This window comes from Vulpes vulpes, chromosome 1, assembly GCF_048418805.1.
Source record: "Vulpes vulpes isolate BD-2025 chromosome 1, VulVul3, whole genome shotgun sequence".
Taxonomy (NCBI): Eukaryota; Metazoa; Chordata; class Mammalia; order Carnivora; family Canidae; genus Vulpes; species Vulpes vulpes.
In genome coordinates, this window is record NC_132780.1 from 6,738,251 (window position 1) to 6,753,464 (window position 15,214).

At 39.9% G+C, this 15,214-nt stretch overlaps 1 protein-coding gene across 8 annotated transcripts in view; it reads right to left on the bottom strand.

Moving 5' to 3' along the window:
• Nucleotides 1-15,214, bottom strand: part of ZNF568 (zinc finger protein 568) — an 82,449-nt gene that overhangs the window by 20,924 nt on the left and 46,311 nt on the right. For all 8 annotated transcript variants that reach the window (XM_072747698.1, XM_026010208.2, XM_072747747.1 and 5 more), the window contains one exon: nucleotides 2,217-2,266. In XM_072747698.1, the coding sequence (XP_072603799.1) occupies nucleotides 2,217-2,266 (50 nt within the window). The remainder of the gene's footprint in view (nucleotides 1-2,216; nucleotides 2,267-15,214) is intronic.

Below are 15,214 nucleotides of genomic sequence, written 5' to 3' on the forward strand. Positions count from 1 at the left end.
CTCTGAACATACTACAAATATTATGCCATTCTTTAAAACTGACTACTCCAAAGTATCAGAAAAGAAAAATCTAAACACCCCAAGTTAGGAATTTTACAGCCAACATTTGCTGGTCATATCTCACACCAGATGTTTAAAGATTAAATTGAGCAAAAAACAAAGTACTTTAGGAAAGTTTGTATGACTTTTTTTTGGTTAAGATTTTATATATTTATTTGTTTATTTAGAGAATACAAGCAGGGAGAGGGGAAAGAAAGAGAGAGTCTCAAGCAGACTCTGTGCTGAGCATGGAGCCTGATATGGGACTCAACCCCACAACCCTGAAATCATGATGACCTGAGCTGAAATCAAGAGTCATATGCTTAACTGATTGAGCCACCCAATTGCCCCTGAATGACTTCTGTATTTGTAGTAGGGAAGGCCATGACATATAGGAAGAATACATTTTTGAAAACTCTGAATCTAAAACATGTACAAGGGATCCCTGGGTGGCGCAGTGGTTTAGCGCCTGCCTTTGGCCCAGGGCGCGATCCTGGAGACCTCGGATCGAATCCCACGTCGGGCTCCCGGTGCATGGAGCCTGCTTCTCCCTCTGCCTGTGTCTCTGCCTCTCTCTCTCTCTCTGTGACTATCATAAATAAATAAAAATAAAAAAAAATAAAAAAAAAATAAAACATGTACAAAATAGATTAGCTGTGGAAAAGTAATTTTAAAAAAAAAATATTTTATTTATTTATTCATGAGAGAGAGACAGAGGCAGAGGCAGAGGCAGAGGGAGAAGCAGGTTCTATGCAGTGAGCTTGACGTGGGACTCGATCTGGGGTCTCCAGGATCAGGCCCTGGGCTGAAGGTGGCGCTAAACTGCTGAGCCATCCGGGCGTCCGAAAAGTAATTTTTTTAAAAAGATGCGATTTATTTATTTGAGAGAGTATGAGTGGGGGGAGGAGGGGCAGAGAGTGGGAGAAGCAGACTCCCCACTGAGCAGGGAGCCCTACGTGGGGCCCTAATTCCAGGATCCTGAGATCATGACCTGGCCCAAAGGCAAATGCTTAACCGACTGAGTCACCCAGGTGCCCCAGAAAAAATATTTGTAAAACAACTTACAAATGACAGAGAATAAGCTTAACATACAAACTTGTACATAAACCAAAAAAGATAACACTCTTTGACAAGTAGGATCCCAGTTGTACTAGGATTTTGAAGTGACCTAACAGAATCTTTCGAATTTGAGTGACCTAAAAGAATCTATTTCCTCATCTGTCAACTTAGAATAATACCATATTTCATCAATTCTGAGATACCACTGATTGTAAAGCCACCATTACTTTATACACCAGGAAAGAAAAAAAAATGCCATCAATGAAACTATGACTTACCAGGAACTATAAAATCAGTCCTGATTTCAGAGAGGTTAAAATATGAAGGAAAAAAAAATGCATACAGAAGAAGAAATACAGTCACACCCTTTTCACAGGGTTGTTAATGTGGATTCAACAAGACAACACATGTAAAGAACTTCAAATTATAAGTGGCTTAAAGTAAACAATAAGTTAGTTGCTTCTATCAGCAGCAGGATCCGATTCTGAAAACAAAAGTACATACCTACATGTATGTACAGACACAATTTGAAAATATTAATCATGACTATCTCTAGATGGTGGGACCAGAGGTGAGAAACTTTCTTAAACTTTCTCAAGTTTTAAATTTACTGCAAGAATCCTATATTACTTTAGTCATTAGAGAGGAATTAGGTTATTTCTATCTTGGGGAGGAAAAAATATGTAGAGCTGACAGGGCAGGCAGGTCTTGCAGGCTGTTAAGAAATTTGGAAGCAAAAAAAATTCTTTTGGGGAAGCAAATAGGCACATGACTCTGAAGCAAACAACAAAGACACGAGGGAGACTGAAGTAAGTAACTCCATACTGTTCTTTATCTTCCCCTGCTAAATCAGTGAGGCACATCTGTCACAACTATTCTGGGAATGAATGAAGTCCAAGGAAATGGAAATTCTAGATTAATGAGATGTTGTATGCAAAGCAGACAATCCTGGTTTAGACTCCTGTCTGGTTTAGGAAAACTCCATAAATCTGGTTTCCTTCTCTCTTACCCTTTTTCCAAATCACTATTGTAAGTCTTTTGGGTAGAATCCTGAAATAGGATATTGTTTTGAAAACCAGGAAGCTCCTTCCAAGAAGAGAGTGCCAAATACAACTTACCTCTGCCATGACTTCTGATGTGCAGTGGCTTTTCTCCCCTCTTCTGGATTCTTAGAGAATAAAAAAGATGGAAAAGGGTTAAGAAACTATGAGACAACAGACCCTTCCCAGAGCTCAGAGGAAGCCAAGTAAGAGCAAACCCTGGCTCCACTCCAAGCATGGAGAGTGAGCCCAAAACCAAAGAAGCCTGTAACCCCATCCCCACTCCTATCATCACACAAAGCAGGCAACCTTAGGGGCCCAGATGGGCGTCCTGGGAAAGAACCCCAGAATATGGCCGCCTTCTTCCATAGGAGCATGACTGGGTTCTTATTCTTCTGTTTTTTTTTTTTTTTTTTTTTTTTAAGATTTTATTTATTTATGAGAGACACACACACACCCAGAGGCAGAGACACAGGCAGAGAGGGCAGCAGGCTCCATGCTGGGAGCCCGATGTTGGACTCGATCCTGGGACCCCAGGATCACACCTGGGCCCAAGGCAGGCGCTCAACCACTGAGCTACCCAGGTGTGCCCCTGACTGGGTTCTTCCAGACCCTGTATCCTACACTGAGCCCAGATTTGTGGCTCTAAAACACAACCTACATGGATGTATCAGAATCCCACATCTTGTCCTCTAAAACTGGATGGGCTCTGGGCCTGGATCCCCTGAGGCCTCAGGATAAAGGGCACAGGGAAGTGGAAGGAAGGGCTTCCAGGCCCAAGCTCTGAAGCACCCCAGGACACCAGAAATAGCCGCGGGGAGAAGGCCACTCACCGCTGAGGACGGAGCGGCAGACCCTGTGTCAGCTGCGGCTGGGATCCTGAATCCAACCGGGGCAAAAAAGGCTCCAAAGGTAGGCGGGGTCTGAGATTGCCCCAGAACCCTCCACTCAATGACCCCGCTCAACGTCGACCAAGAAGGTCCACAGCGCGCGCCTTTCCAGTTCTAGCCCCAAAGGCGTCTCCGACGCGGCCGGCCCCTGGGCTCTGGCACTGGGCGGGAGGGGGCCCCTCGTGCTGTGCTAACCGCCGCCCCGCGGGCACTGGGCGCAGGACAGTGGAGGTCACACAGCAGCGACACCTCTGACCTCCGACAGAGCCAGCCTGACACCAGGCGCCCACGCCAGATGCGCGGCTGACGCCTCCCTCCCGCGAGCGAAGAGTAGCGGCCTCGACAGTCCCAGCCTCCCCACCATCTTTTACGTTTCAAGCGCGAGCCTGCAGCCTGGACAAGCCCGACAGCCACTCACGTGTAGGACTCAGGCCGCGCCCTCGGAGCCCCTCGCCGCGCACTTCTCCCGGGTCCTCACACTCCGGTCTGGTCGAATCCGCCCCAAACCGGTGTGTCAGGCCACCCGGAATCCCCGACCCCTCGCGCCCCAACTCCCGCCACCTCACCACCCGGCCAACTTCGGCCGGAAGTGGCAAATGCCGCAGAGCCCCCAGGAAAATGTAGTCCAGGGCAGGAAAAATCCAGCCCCTCTGCCGAGCGTCGCCTCGCGCTCCTCGGCTTCAGCGAAGGCCAGTACCGACAGCCCGGCCTTGCCTGAGCATCCTGAGCACCTGGGCGAGCGACAGGTCCACGCAGCAAGAGCAGCTGCTGAGGAGTAAAAAACAGTGGACCGTGGAGGCTTCTGGGAAACGTAGCCCACCGGGGAGGACAGGGTGGGCGGGCGGCCACCTGTACATCCCGAGCCCTCTAAGTTAACCCGTGTGCAACAGCCCTCGCTCCAAACCGGGAAATGCTCAGAGGCCTCCAGGAACGGCAGTTAAAAGCCGAAAAGCAGACAGTCCAGAGTCCTCTCCACAAGGAGCCACCGCGCTCTGAGAGCGGGATCAGGAGCAGACGACTCCCGGCCACACCAAGAACTAATTGGCCTCCTGGACCCGGGCTGTTCAGCCCGTCCCACGATCCTTCCTGGTCGAGTTTGCGTGTTCAGGTTTCGGCTGAGAATTCATTCCCAGTCCCGGGCGCCCCCCAAAAGCACAGCACTCCCTTAGTCGGTTACCCTACTGTGCAGCAGCCAAGTGTCCCTGCAGACACATTTGGTAAGGATACTACGGAGACAATGCTGTGTCCTCTTGCTCTATTACATCAGGGGCAACATGAGGTCGTGTCATTTCACTGTTAGTGATGCTAAATTTGATCATTTGGTGAAGGTGGTAATGGCCAGATATTTCCATTGTAAAGTTATATTTTTTTCCTTTCTGGCAGAAGCAGGCTCCCCTATGGGGAGCCCGATGCAGGACTAGATCCTAGGACCCCAGGATCATGCCCTGAGCGAAGGCAGATGCTCAACTACTGAGCCACCCAGGTGCCTGGGAATGATACTTTATAAGAGACTCAAGGTTGGTCTTTACTGTTTAGCAAAAATGAAGGGGAAGGACTGTGCTAGCTGATTATGTCCCTTTTATTAAGAAAGCAAATGTTTTTAAATACCCTCAGCCCTAAATATTTCTGCTTGTATCTAATAGCCAGATTCATGATACATGGCTGCCCTTAATTACAAGTAGGCTGGGAAATAAAATATTGAATTCTTCCAACATTTATGGTGGAAATCAGCAGACAAAAGATAGACTGAGGCTGTCTATTGTGCCTAATGCAAGCTTCCACCACCAGATAATTTACTTCCTATAGAAAAGATACAAACTTGAATCCCAGAGTGAAGATTCAGGTAAAGAGACAATGTGTCTGGCTTAAAACATGGGCAAAAATCACAGAACTAAAGATACCTGCAAATCAGATTCTCTAGAGGGAAAGAGGACAATGCTTTAGGACAGGAATCACTCTTGAGAGGAACCCCAGGTGAACCTGTGAGGTAGGTGAGACTCTTGGAAGTGGCAGAGGCTGGTGATACTTTAAGTGGAACATTTCTTACTAAGGTAGAAGAAAGAGTACATACACTCTGGGGCCTGTGGACAGATTTAAGAGTGAAAGATGGATTGGGGGGGTTGGGTGGCACAGGAGAGAAGTTCCTACTCTACAACTTAAACAGCTCATTTGACATAGAAACGCTGAAAAATATTATGTACTATGTTCAAAGTGTGCATATAGACACCATAGGGAGAATTGCTATTTCCTTCATATTTCATTTGCTTATGATTATGGACTTACAAAAAATTATGAGTGTAATAGTAATTCTGCATATCATTAATTCTTATGCACATGTTAATGAACAATGTGAAAAGTTATTTATATTTTCTTTTTTCCCTACGTTATGTTTGTTCTGGTTATATTTATGAAAATCTAATTTTATGTCTGTTAAAGCTAAAGCTAAAAAAAATTAGAGCTTGTGTTTTGTAGGTCTTTTTTCTTTTTCAAGCTTTATTTATTTATTTGTTTGTTTATTTATAAAGATTTTATTTGAGAGAGAGAGAGAGAGTATGAGCAGGGGGGAAAGGGAGAAGCAGGCTCCCTGCTGAACAGAGAGCCTGATGTGGGGGCTCAATCCCAGGATCCTGGGATCAGACCTGAGCTAAAAGCAGATGGTTAACCAACTGGGTCACCCAGGCACTCCTCAAGCAATTTATATTTATTATATTTTCCAAAATTCTTGGTTCACAATAGATTGCAGAATTTAAAAAAGGAAAGAAAAAAACCTTGTATTTCACTACAATTTGAGAAGCACTACTTTTTTTTTTTTTTTTTAAGAAGCACTACTTTAAAAAACAGATGTAATGGGATATTTACTTGGTCGTTGAATAAATCACTAAGTGGCTTTTTGTATTATAATTAATGTGACCACAGACTCCCAAGAAAATAAGATCACAGGGGCACCTGGGTGGCTCAGTGGTTAGGCATCTATCTGCCTTTGGCTCAGGTCATTATCCTGAGGTCCTGGGACTGAGTCCCACATCAGGCTCCCCTGAAGGAGCCTGCTTCTCCCTCTGCCTGTGTCTCTGCCTCTCTCTGTGTCTCTCATGAATAAATAAATAAAATCTTAAAAAAAAAAAAAAGATCACATTTACATCCTTAATGAAAATTTCAAGGCTGGCTATAATCTCCCTCCTGTAGTACCTGTTTGTTCCACCTTGGCGAGTATACTAAATAAAGATTAGACCCGTGTTTAAGAAAGTGCAAAAGAGGGGATCCCTGGGTGGCGCAGCGGTTTAGCACCTGCCTTTGGCCCAGGGTGCGATCCTGGAGACCTGGGATCGAATCCCACGTCGGGCTCCCAGTGCATGGAGCCTGCTTCTCCCTCTATGTCTCTGCCTCTCTCTCTCTCCCTCTGTGTGACTATCATAAAAAATTTTTTAAAAAAAATTTAAAAAAAAAGAAAGTGCAAAAGATAAATTCTTTTATTCAGAGGTGCTCCTCCTCTACCTCTCACATGAGGGCATTAGTCACCCTGTGGAATATGCCTTACTGCCTTCTGCTGCAAACTCATTCACCATTTGTGTCCACCTTCACTTTATTGTTTTGACTTAAAGATCAGATTAGTTTCGGTGCCTCACATTTTAGATAACATTTATGGCTTATTCTTTACCCTCAGTATTTGCCCCTTCGAGCAACTCCCAGACATAGCAAAAATCACACTTGTACATTAGATACCAGATCTTACAAAGTTATTGTCCACTATGCAGCAAGAAAGTAAAATCTCACAAAGGTTGAAGCTAATATAACAAATTTTTGTGTGACTTCGACCTCTCTAAAACATGCAGAGGTATTATCAATGGTAAGAAACAACTTTGGAAGGGGGCACTGGTCATAGCATAGCTCTCTACCAAGCTCATTTAACAGAGGCTATATTGGGAGTATTACATAAAATGGCTGCTCATGTTGCTTTCAGTTGTTAAATTTAGTTAGAGGAGAAGCAGCACCTGGTTCTCTGGGAATACTAAAACAGTCATTAACTATGCTCCAGAAACAGCTGCTGAAGCTTTGTGTTAGCTTTTCCACTGGCACTCTGTCCAAAGCAGCTGCCAGTGCAGCTTGATGTTCATCAGTATTTGTTGGTATACAAAGTTATCAGTATATTTAATTAATTAGTGGCTAATTTTCCATGGCTTGCCAAAGCTAAGAAAAATGAATCTACTCACTGAATTAACAGTATCAAAAATTAAGAACTTTCATAAACACATACATTTGGTAGGATACATCCAATCCACTCGTAGGTATTTATCTAAGAGAAATGAAAACAGATCTATACAAAGACTTGTATCCAAATGTTCACAGTAGCTTTCTTTACTTGTAATATTCCCAAACCTGAAATAAGCTAATTGTTCATCAACAGCTGACTTGATAAACAAATTATGGTTTGCTTACTCAGCAATAAAAATAAACTACTGCTACCACAACAAAATGGATGAGTCTCACAGTATCTAAACAAATGAAGCTTGACACCAAAAACACTGTCTGATTCCACTTATAAAAAGTTCTAAAACAAGCAAAACTAATCTATGGAAATGGAAGTCAGAAAAATGATTATCTCAGATAGGAATGGTTAGTGTTTGGAAGGAAGCCAAGGGAACTTTCTGAGAGAATGGAAATACTCTATTTCTTGATCTGGGTAGTAAATACACAATTATATACATACGATGCATAGTTAAGATTTTTATATTTTGCCTATGTAAGTTATACCTCAATTTTTAAAAAGAGAAAAAAAAGAAAAAAACCCTTCAGTCATTAAGGGTGGGGAAATTTTAGAGACATGGGTCAGGGTTGAGAAAAGGATAAAAATAATGATGTACAATGTGCATACAGCCTGATACCTGTGTACTAATCAAGGGTCTCCAAATATTTCGGACCTGTGTATAGGCTTTAAGATATGAGAACTACAGTATGAAAATTACCATTTATCATCCAATGTCTCTAAAATTCAATTCGGTAGGTTTAATACTCAACACAGTTTTATGTAGATATATAAAAATAATTTTGATGTAGCCTATATTTTTTTACATTTAATTTCAAGTGTGCTAAAGACTTCACAAGTCCTGAAGGTTTATTTTAATCTTAAAATAGCACCGATCCTTTATTTCCTTTCTCCCTTCATTTTCACACTTCTGAACTGGAAATAATCTTCTTCCACAAGGATCTTGGCCTCTGCCCTCCATATTTTAGCATGATGCAGCACACTCAATCCCCATTCACTTCCTGGTGAAAGGACTTTTCACTAGGCCGGGTAGGGATCAATAGGACATAGGATTCTCTCTTATTAGAGATCTTGCCCATTTCCCCTGCCGTACAGAAATCAAACTAATCAAACTTCCTCACAAACAAAACTAACCAAAATATACATTGCCTTTCAGCACACTTTGAGGCCCACTACATTAAATTCAAAGAGAGAAGCTAATGTAATATGATTAAATAAAGCATGTACCCATCCTTCTTTTCAGTAAAACCTTACAAACTCTTACGTAATTCTTGGGACACAGTCCATACACAAATGGAGACTTCCAACTCACTCTGTGAAAATCATAGGACAACTAAATGTACACTTGCATCAGAATTTCATTTGAAAATTCTGATTTACAGATATTATATCTTAATCCCAGGCTTAGGAAGTAGGTCAATTTTAGGACACCATTTGGACTCGAGTTTTAGGACATCGTTTGGACTTGAGTTTTAGGACATCGTTTGGAGTTGAGAAATATCAGGAATGCAATTCATTTGAAAATAAATGTAGATATCACATCCATGCCTCTTAACTTTATCTATGGTTAAACTTTATCTGGGTTTTATTTGATATTTTTACCTCAGCTGCACATAGGCTTTTTTTTTCCTTTTTAAAGATTATTTTTTATTTTTTTAAAGGTTTTATTTATTTATTCATGAGAGACACAGAGAGAGAGAGGCAGAAACACAGGCAGAGGGAGAAGCAGGCCCCATGCAGGGAGCCCAAGGTGGACTCGATTCCGACTCCAGGACCACGCCCTGGGCCGAAGGCAGGCACCAAACCGCTGAGCCATCCAGGGATCCCCTTTTTAAAGATTTTAAATAATCTCTACACCCAATGTAGGGCTCGAATTTACAACCCTGGGATCAAGGTTACTCCACTGACTGTGCCAGCCAGGTGCCCCTCAGGTGCACATAGTTATATAAACAACAACCATGCTTGTCAAGTCCAGTCAGGGTGTATATTGGGTTATTTAGTTGGTTACTGTGGTTGATTTTGATATTATATTATCAGGATTGTACTTTCCTGTATTTCCAGGATTGTACTTTTCCACTGATATCAGGCATGGAAATGTGTAAAAGTTACATATGCCAGTTCAGAGCTGTTGAATGGTTTCACTATCTCTTTTCCCTCTGCCACGAGACTGCCATGTTCTATGAAGTGCTGCTTCTTCAACCTAGGTCCTAGAATAAAGATGATATGGAACAGAACAGCTTCCAACTTACAATGGATGTGATTATGAGAAATATTGCCTTGTTGTAAGTCACTAAGATTTTGGACTCATTTGTCACAATATAATTTATCCTAAACTGATCAATAATTTACTTTAAATAATGTTATAAGCACCCATGAGTCCACTACCCAATATAATATCTATAACCTTGATAATAACCTATATGTAATTATATATAACCCCTTCCTGGCCCCTACTTCTTCCAATGGATCAAGTATCACCCTGAATCCTATGTTCGTTAATCCTTTGCTTTGCTTTTATGTAGTTTTACTACATTCATATGTATTGCTAAAAAGTATATTTTCATCTATTTTTCACTTTATAAGTAGGTTAATTATACATAATCTTTGGAATTTACCATTTCTTCTAATATTATAAGATTTTATTTTTTTATTATTATAAGATTTTCTATACTGTTGTGTGACACTGCAGTTCATTTTGATTGCTATATGGTAAGTATCTTATTGTGAAAATAAAGCACTTTCTCCAGTTGATGGACATCTGGGTTATTTTTGTTTTGGCTATTGAGAACAGTGCAGCAATGTACATTCTTGTACATGTCTCCTCGTGTAAGAACTTGGGTGTATTCCTAGGAATGGAGTTCCTGGGCATGTAGATGTTCAACCATAGAAGATAAAATTAAACTGCCAAACTATTTTCCAAGATGGCTTACTAATTTAAGTTCCTACTAGCAATGAATAACAGAACTTGGGAAAACACATCCTCTCCAACTTTTGGTATTTGTGCTGAACAGCCCCTACAGATCGATTTTCTACCCTTCTTCATCCTACTCTGTGCCCTGAGGTTGACCTGTATGGACTGCATCAATGTCAGCTTTGTGTATAGCAAATATATATAATCCTAATTTGTAACTTTTCCCCCCTGGTTTCTAGTTGCATTCATCCAATGGGAGGCCTACTAGATCAGAGAGAGTGAGTGAAGTATTTATACCCCTACTCCCATTTTGTCCCTGTGGAAGTGTGGTGTTGGCTCTGTCCCTCAACTAAGGGTCTCAGTTCCTAAATATCCCTTCCACACAGTATTGTTTTGGAGTTCTGGTAGTCTCATCCACTGACTCCTCTCACACTTAGGGTAATAATGGATCTCTGCCTCAGGATATTGTGGTTTCTCTATACTCTAGACACATTTTTATAACCAGTTCTTGTAATAACCTCTGCTTAACTTACTCAATTTGAAGGGCCATTTCTTGTGAGGGCTTGAGTGATACGTTATTGTTAGACTCTAACTTTTCCTAGTTACAAGGATGTAAAATGATATTTTGCTGTGGTTTTAAATTCGCATTTCCTCTACCTCTAATTACACTGAACATTTCTCTATATTTATTCATCTCATACATTTTTAAAAAATGTGTGCTTATGTTTCCTGTCAATAGTCCTACTGGGTTGTTTTGCTTTTCTTACTGATTTTAAAAATGTTTAAAAAATATATATTCTTTATATCAATTCTTTATTAGTTATGGTTATGGCAAATGTCTCTTCCTAATTTATAACTTGTTGTTGTTGTTGTTTAAAATTTCAACTGAGGGGTACCTGGTTGGCTCACTTGGTTAAGCAACCAACTCTTGATCTCAGCTCAGGTCTTAATCTCAGAGTTGTGAATTTAAGCCCAATGCTGGGCCTACTTAAAAAAAAAATTCATTTGATGGGTGACCACTTAAGATGGCCAAATATATCAATTCTTTCATTTTTAGGCAATAATTGGTGTGCTTTATTTAAAAAACATTGGGCAGCCCTGGTGGCTCAGTGGTTTAGTGCCACCTTCAGTCCAGGGCGTGATCCTGGAGACCCGGGATCGAGTCCCACTTTGGGCTCCCTGCATGGCACCTGCTTCTCCCTCTGCCTCTCTCTCTCTCTCCCTGTGTCTCTCATGAATAAATAAATAAAATCTTAAAAAAAAAATTTCCTTACCCAAAGTCGAGAAGATATTCAACTAGATTTTTTTTACCAGTGTTTTAAGTTTTATTTTTAACATAAAACTCTTCATCTATATGGTTTTATTTTTGTGTATTTTTGAAGGTCAGATTTCATCTTTTCGCCAAATAAAATACCAAATTCTCCTGTTCCACTGATTCAACTGTTCCTTCTTTCCTCACTGGCCCGATATGCTTTCTCCATCTGTATTGGAATGAATGGTGGCCTAGATATATCACATACTTTTTTTTTTTTTTTTTTTTTTTGAGAAAGAGCACACGTGAGCAGGGACAGGGGCAGAAGGAGAGGGAGAGAGAGAATCTCAAGCAGGCTCTGCACCACGTGGGGAACCCTATGGAGGGCCAATCCCATGACCCTGAGATCTTGACTGGAGCCAAAATCAAGCATCGGAAGCCCAACTGACTGAGCCACCCAGGTACTCCCCACATTCACTGATTTTAAGATTAAGATGTTAATTTTTATTCAAATTGTTCTATAAATTCAATGTAGTCCCAATAAAAATTTCAGCACAATTTTTGTGGAAACTGGCAGGCTAATTCCAAAATATGTACAGAAATGCAAAGGATCTATGTAACTAAGGAAATGTGAAGAAGCTGAAAGATTTATATTCCCAGATATCAAGACTGTGCTAAAGTCACAGTAAAGAAGACTGTGGTTTAGTGCAAAGATAAGTTAGGTAGATCAATGGAACAGAATTGTTCTATCAGTAGAAGAGAATAGTCCAGAAACAGCCTAAGTATACTTAGATACCTAGTTTATGACAAAGAAGCCACTGAAATTCAATGGTTAAAGAATGGTCTTTTTAATGCACAGTGCTAAGTCAACTGGATATGCATGTGAGGAAAAAAATGAACCTTGATCCTTAGTTCAAATTATACATAGTAATTCAAACTCGATAATAGACCTATATGTATAAGGTATATGTATATGTATAAGGTAAACATAAAATCTCTAGAAGAAGCCATAGGGAAAGACCTTAATGATACTGGCACAGGCAAAAGTTTTTATTAAAGATTTTATTACTTACTTATTTATTTACTTATTTATTTATTTATTTGAGAGAGAGAGAGAGAGAAAGAGACAGAGACAGAGAGAGAGAGAGCGCATAAGAGAGTAAGCATGAGCAAAAGGAGGGGCAAAGGATGAGGGAGAAGCAGATTCCCTGTGGAGCAGGAAGCCCACCACAGGGTTTGATCCAAGGACTCTCGGATTATGACCTGAGCCAAAGGCAGATGCTTAACTGACTGAGTCCCCCAGAAGCCCTGCTATAGGCAAAGATTTTTAAAATTGGACACAAAAAGCACTAACCATAAAAGAAAATATATTGATAAATTAGATGCCACTAAGATTTAAGAAATCCTATTCATCAAGAGATACCATTAAGTAAAAAAGTCAAGCTACTAGAAGATAATGCATAGATCTGACAAAGGATATGCATCCAGAACATATATCCACAGATTAATACAGATGAGCCAATAAATATATGGGCAATAGACTATAATATGCACTTCACAAATGAAGATCTCTAAATGGCCAACAATATATAAAAAGGTATTCCACACTAATAGTTATCAGAAAAATGCAGTAAGTTATCACTATATTCATAAGTATCTTTTTGCTATTGTTTTCATCAAAAAGTATTCAAACAGGGTCCATGCGTTGCATTTAATTTTTGTTCCTCAAGTCTTTCTTAATCAAGAATAGTCCTCTTCATGCCATTGCCTTAACGAATCAGTATGTCAGCTGTATTAAAGAAAATACATTTGGGACTTGCCTGATTGCTTCTTTTTGGCATTACTTATTTTTCTCTACATTTTATGTATAATATTAAATGAAATGTTTGATTCGATTTCTTAAATTATTGGCTCTGTCTTTATGTAACATCAATTAGCACATAGTATTTAATTGTCCTACTTTGAGGCTGAGATTGACCAGTGATGAAACTGATCTTTCCACTTTAAAGTTGAATTTTATATAGGGTGACACTTTCGTATCCTAAAAACATCCTTTTCTCAATCACCCTTTATTTAGGTTTTAGCATACACTGATGTTTACTGCTTGAATCAGTTATTTTATTGAGGTTGTAAAATATTGAATTTTCTAATTCTAGTGTTCTTCTTACAATTATGAATTAGAATTATTCTGTATAGATCTTTTCCTTATACGTTGTTGTTTGATACCTCTATTAGGACTATCTGGCACTATGAAATAGAATTCATATGGAGAAAGTAGAATATATTTTTTAATTATGTTTTCAATATAAGGAGTTGCTACCACTACCACTAGTGGCCAAACATGACTTCTGATTTCTTGCAGCATTATTTGATCATAAGGATTTTTACAGATTGCTGTATTTCAATCCTCTGTAGTCATTTCTCTTTTCCTTGTTAAAATTATCTTCTCTTTGATCAGTGAAAGTCCTTGCAAGTTAACTCGAATGTCTTTTTGAATGACCCCAACAGTCTTTGATAACTTTGTTTTCTGATACACTGAGAGGTCCTATGCTTTTTGTAACAGATGTCTGGTTTAGCTGCAATGTGATGAATGCAGTTTAAGATATCATTTACTGATATTTGGTTGATACTTTTTTTTTTATTGAAGTATAATTAACATACAGTGTTATGTTAGTTTCAAATGTACAATAAGATTCAACAATTCTATACATTCCTTAGTACTCATCATAACTATACTCTTAATCCTTTTTATTTATTTCACCCTTTCTCCCACCCACCTTTCTTCTGGTAACCACGTTTGTTCTCTGTTCTCTGAAGAGTCTGTGTTTTGGTATGTTTGGTTTTTTTCTTCCTTTGTCTGGTTTCTTAAATTACACGAGTGAAATTGATACTTTATGGTCAACTTCCATAAATGCTTCATGTTTCCTTGGAAAGAAGGTGTATTTTGAAGTGGTCAGCTGCATGTTCTAGGTATTTCCCAATAGGTCAAATTTGTTAATTATGCTGCTCAAATTATCTTAAGTCTAATCATCTTTGTCTGCTTGATCAGTCAGTGAGACAGATTGTAGTCTCCCATCACTATAGTCATTTTACCTCTATCTCCTCTCTTTACTCTCAGGATTTTACTCCATACCACTTAAACTACTCATCAAGTTCACCAATGACATTGCTAAATAACTCACTGTCAGTTTCTCAGTCTTGTCTTTACTTGACCAATTAACAAAATTCATTAAAATTAATTTTCTCTTTTTAAAAACACTTTCTTCACTTTGCTTTCAGAACATTACCCTCTGGGTTTTTGTCCTAATTCCTTGGCTCTACTTTCTTGTCTCCTGTGCTTCCTCTTTATTTCTCTGACCTCTAAATGCTGGAGTTCCTCCAAAAAGTCAGTCATTACATTTCTTCTCATCCAGTTCACTGGCTTTAAGTACAATGAATATTCTAACAACTCATGAAAGTGTATCTATTCATACTTCTCCCGTGGATTCTAGATCCATTTATCTACTGTCTAGTATATTCCTGTGCTTGGAAATCTAGGCAAACTTTCTGGCATCTAGACTCCCAAAACAGCTCATCCTGCAGCTCTTCCAACTCAAGAGATAGACATTGCATCTTTCAAGTTGATCAGGCCAAAAATCTTGGCTATAGCTTTACTTCTTCTCTTCTTTTTAATATTTATGTATTAATTTATTTATGATAGACATGGAGAGAGAGGCAGAGACACAGGAGGAGGGAGAAGCAGGCTCCATTGCCTGCTTAGAT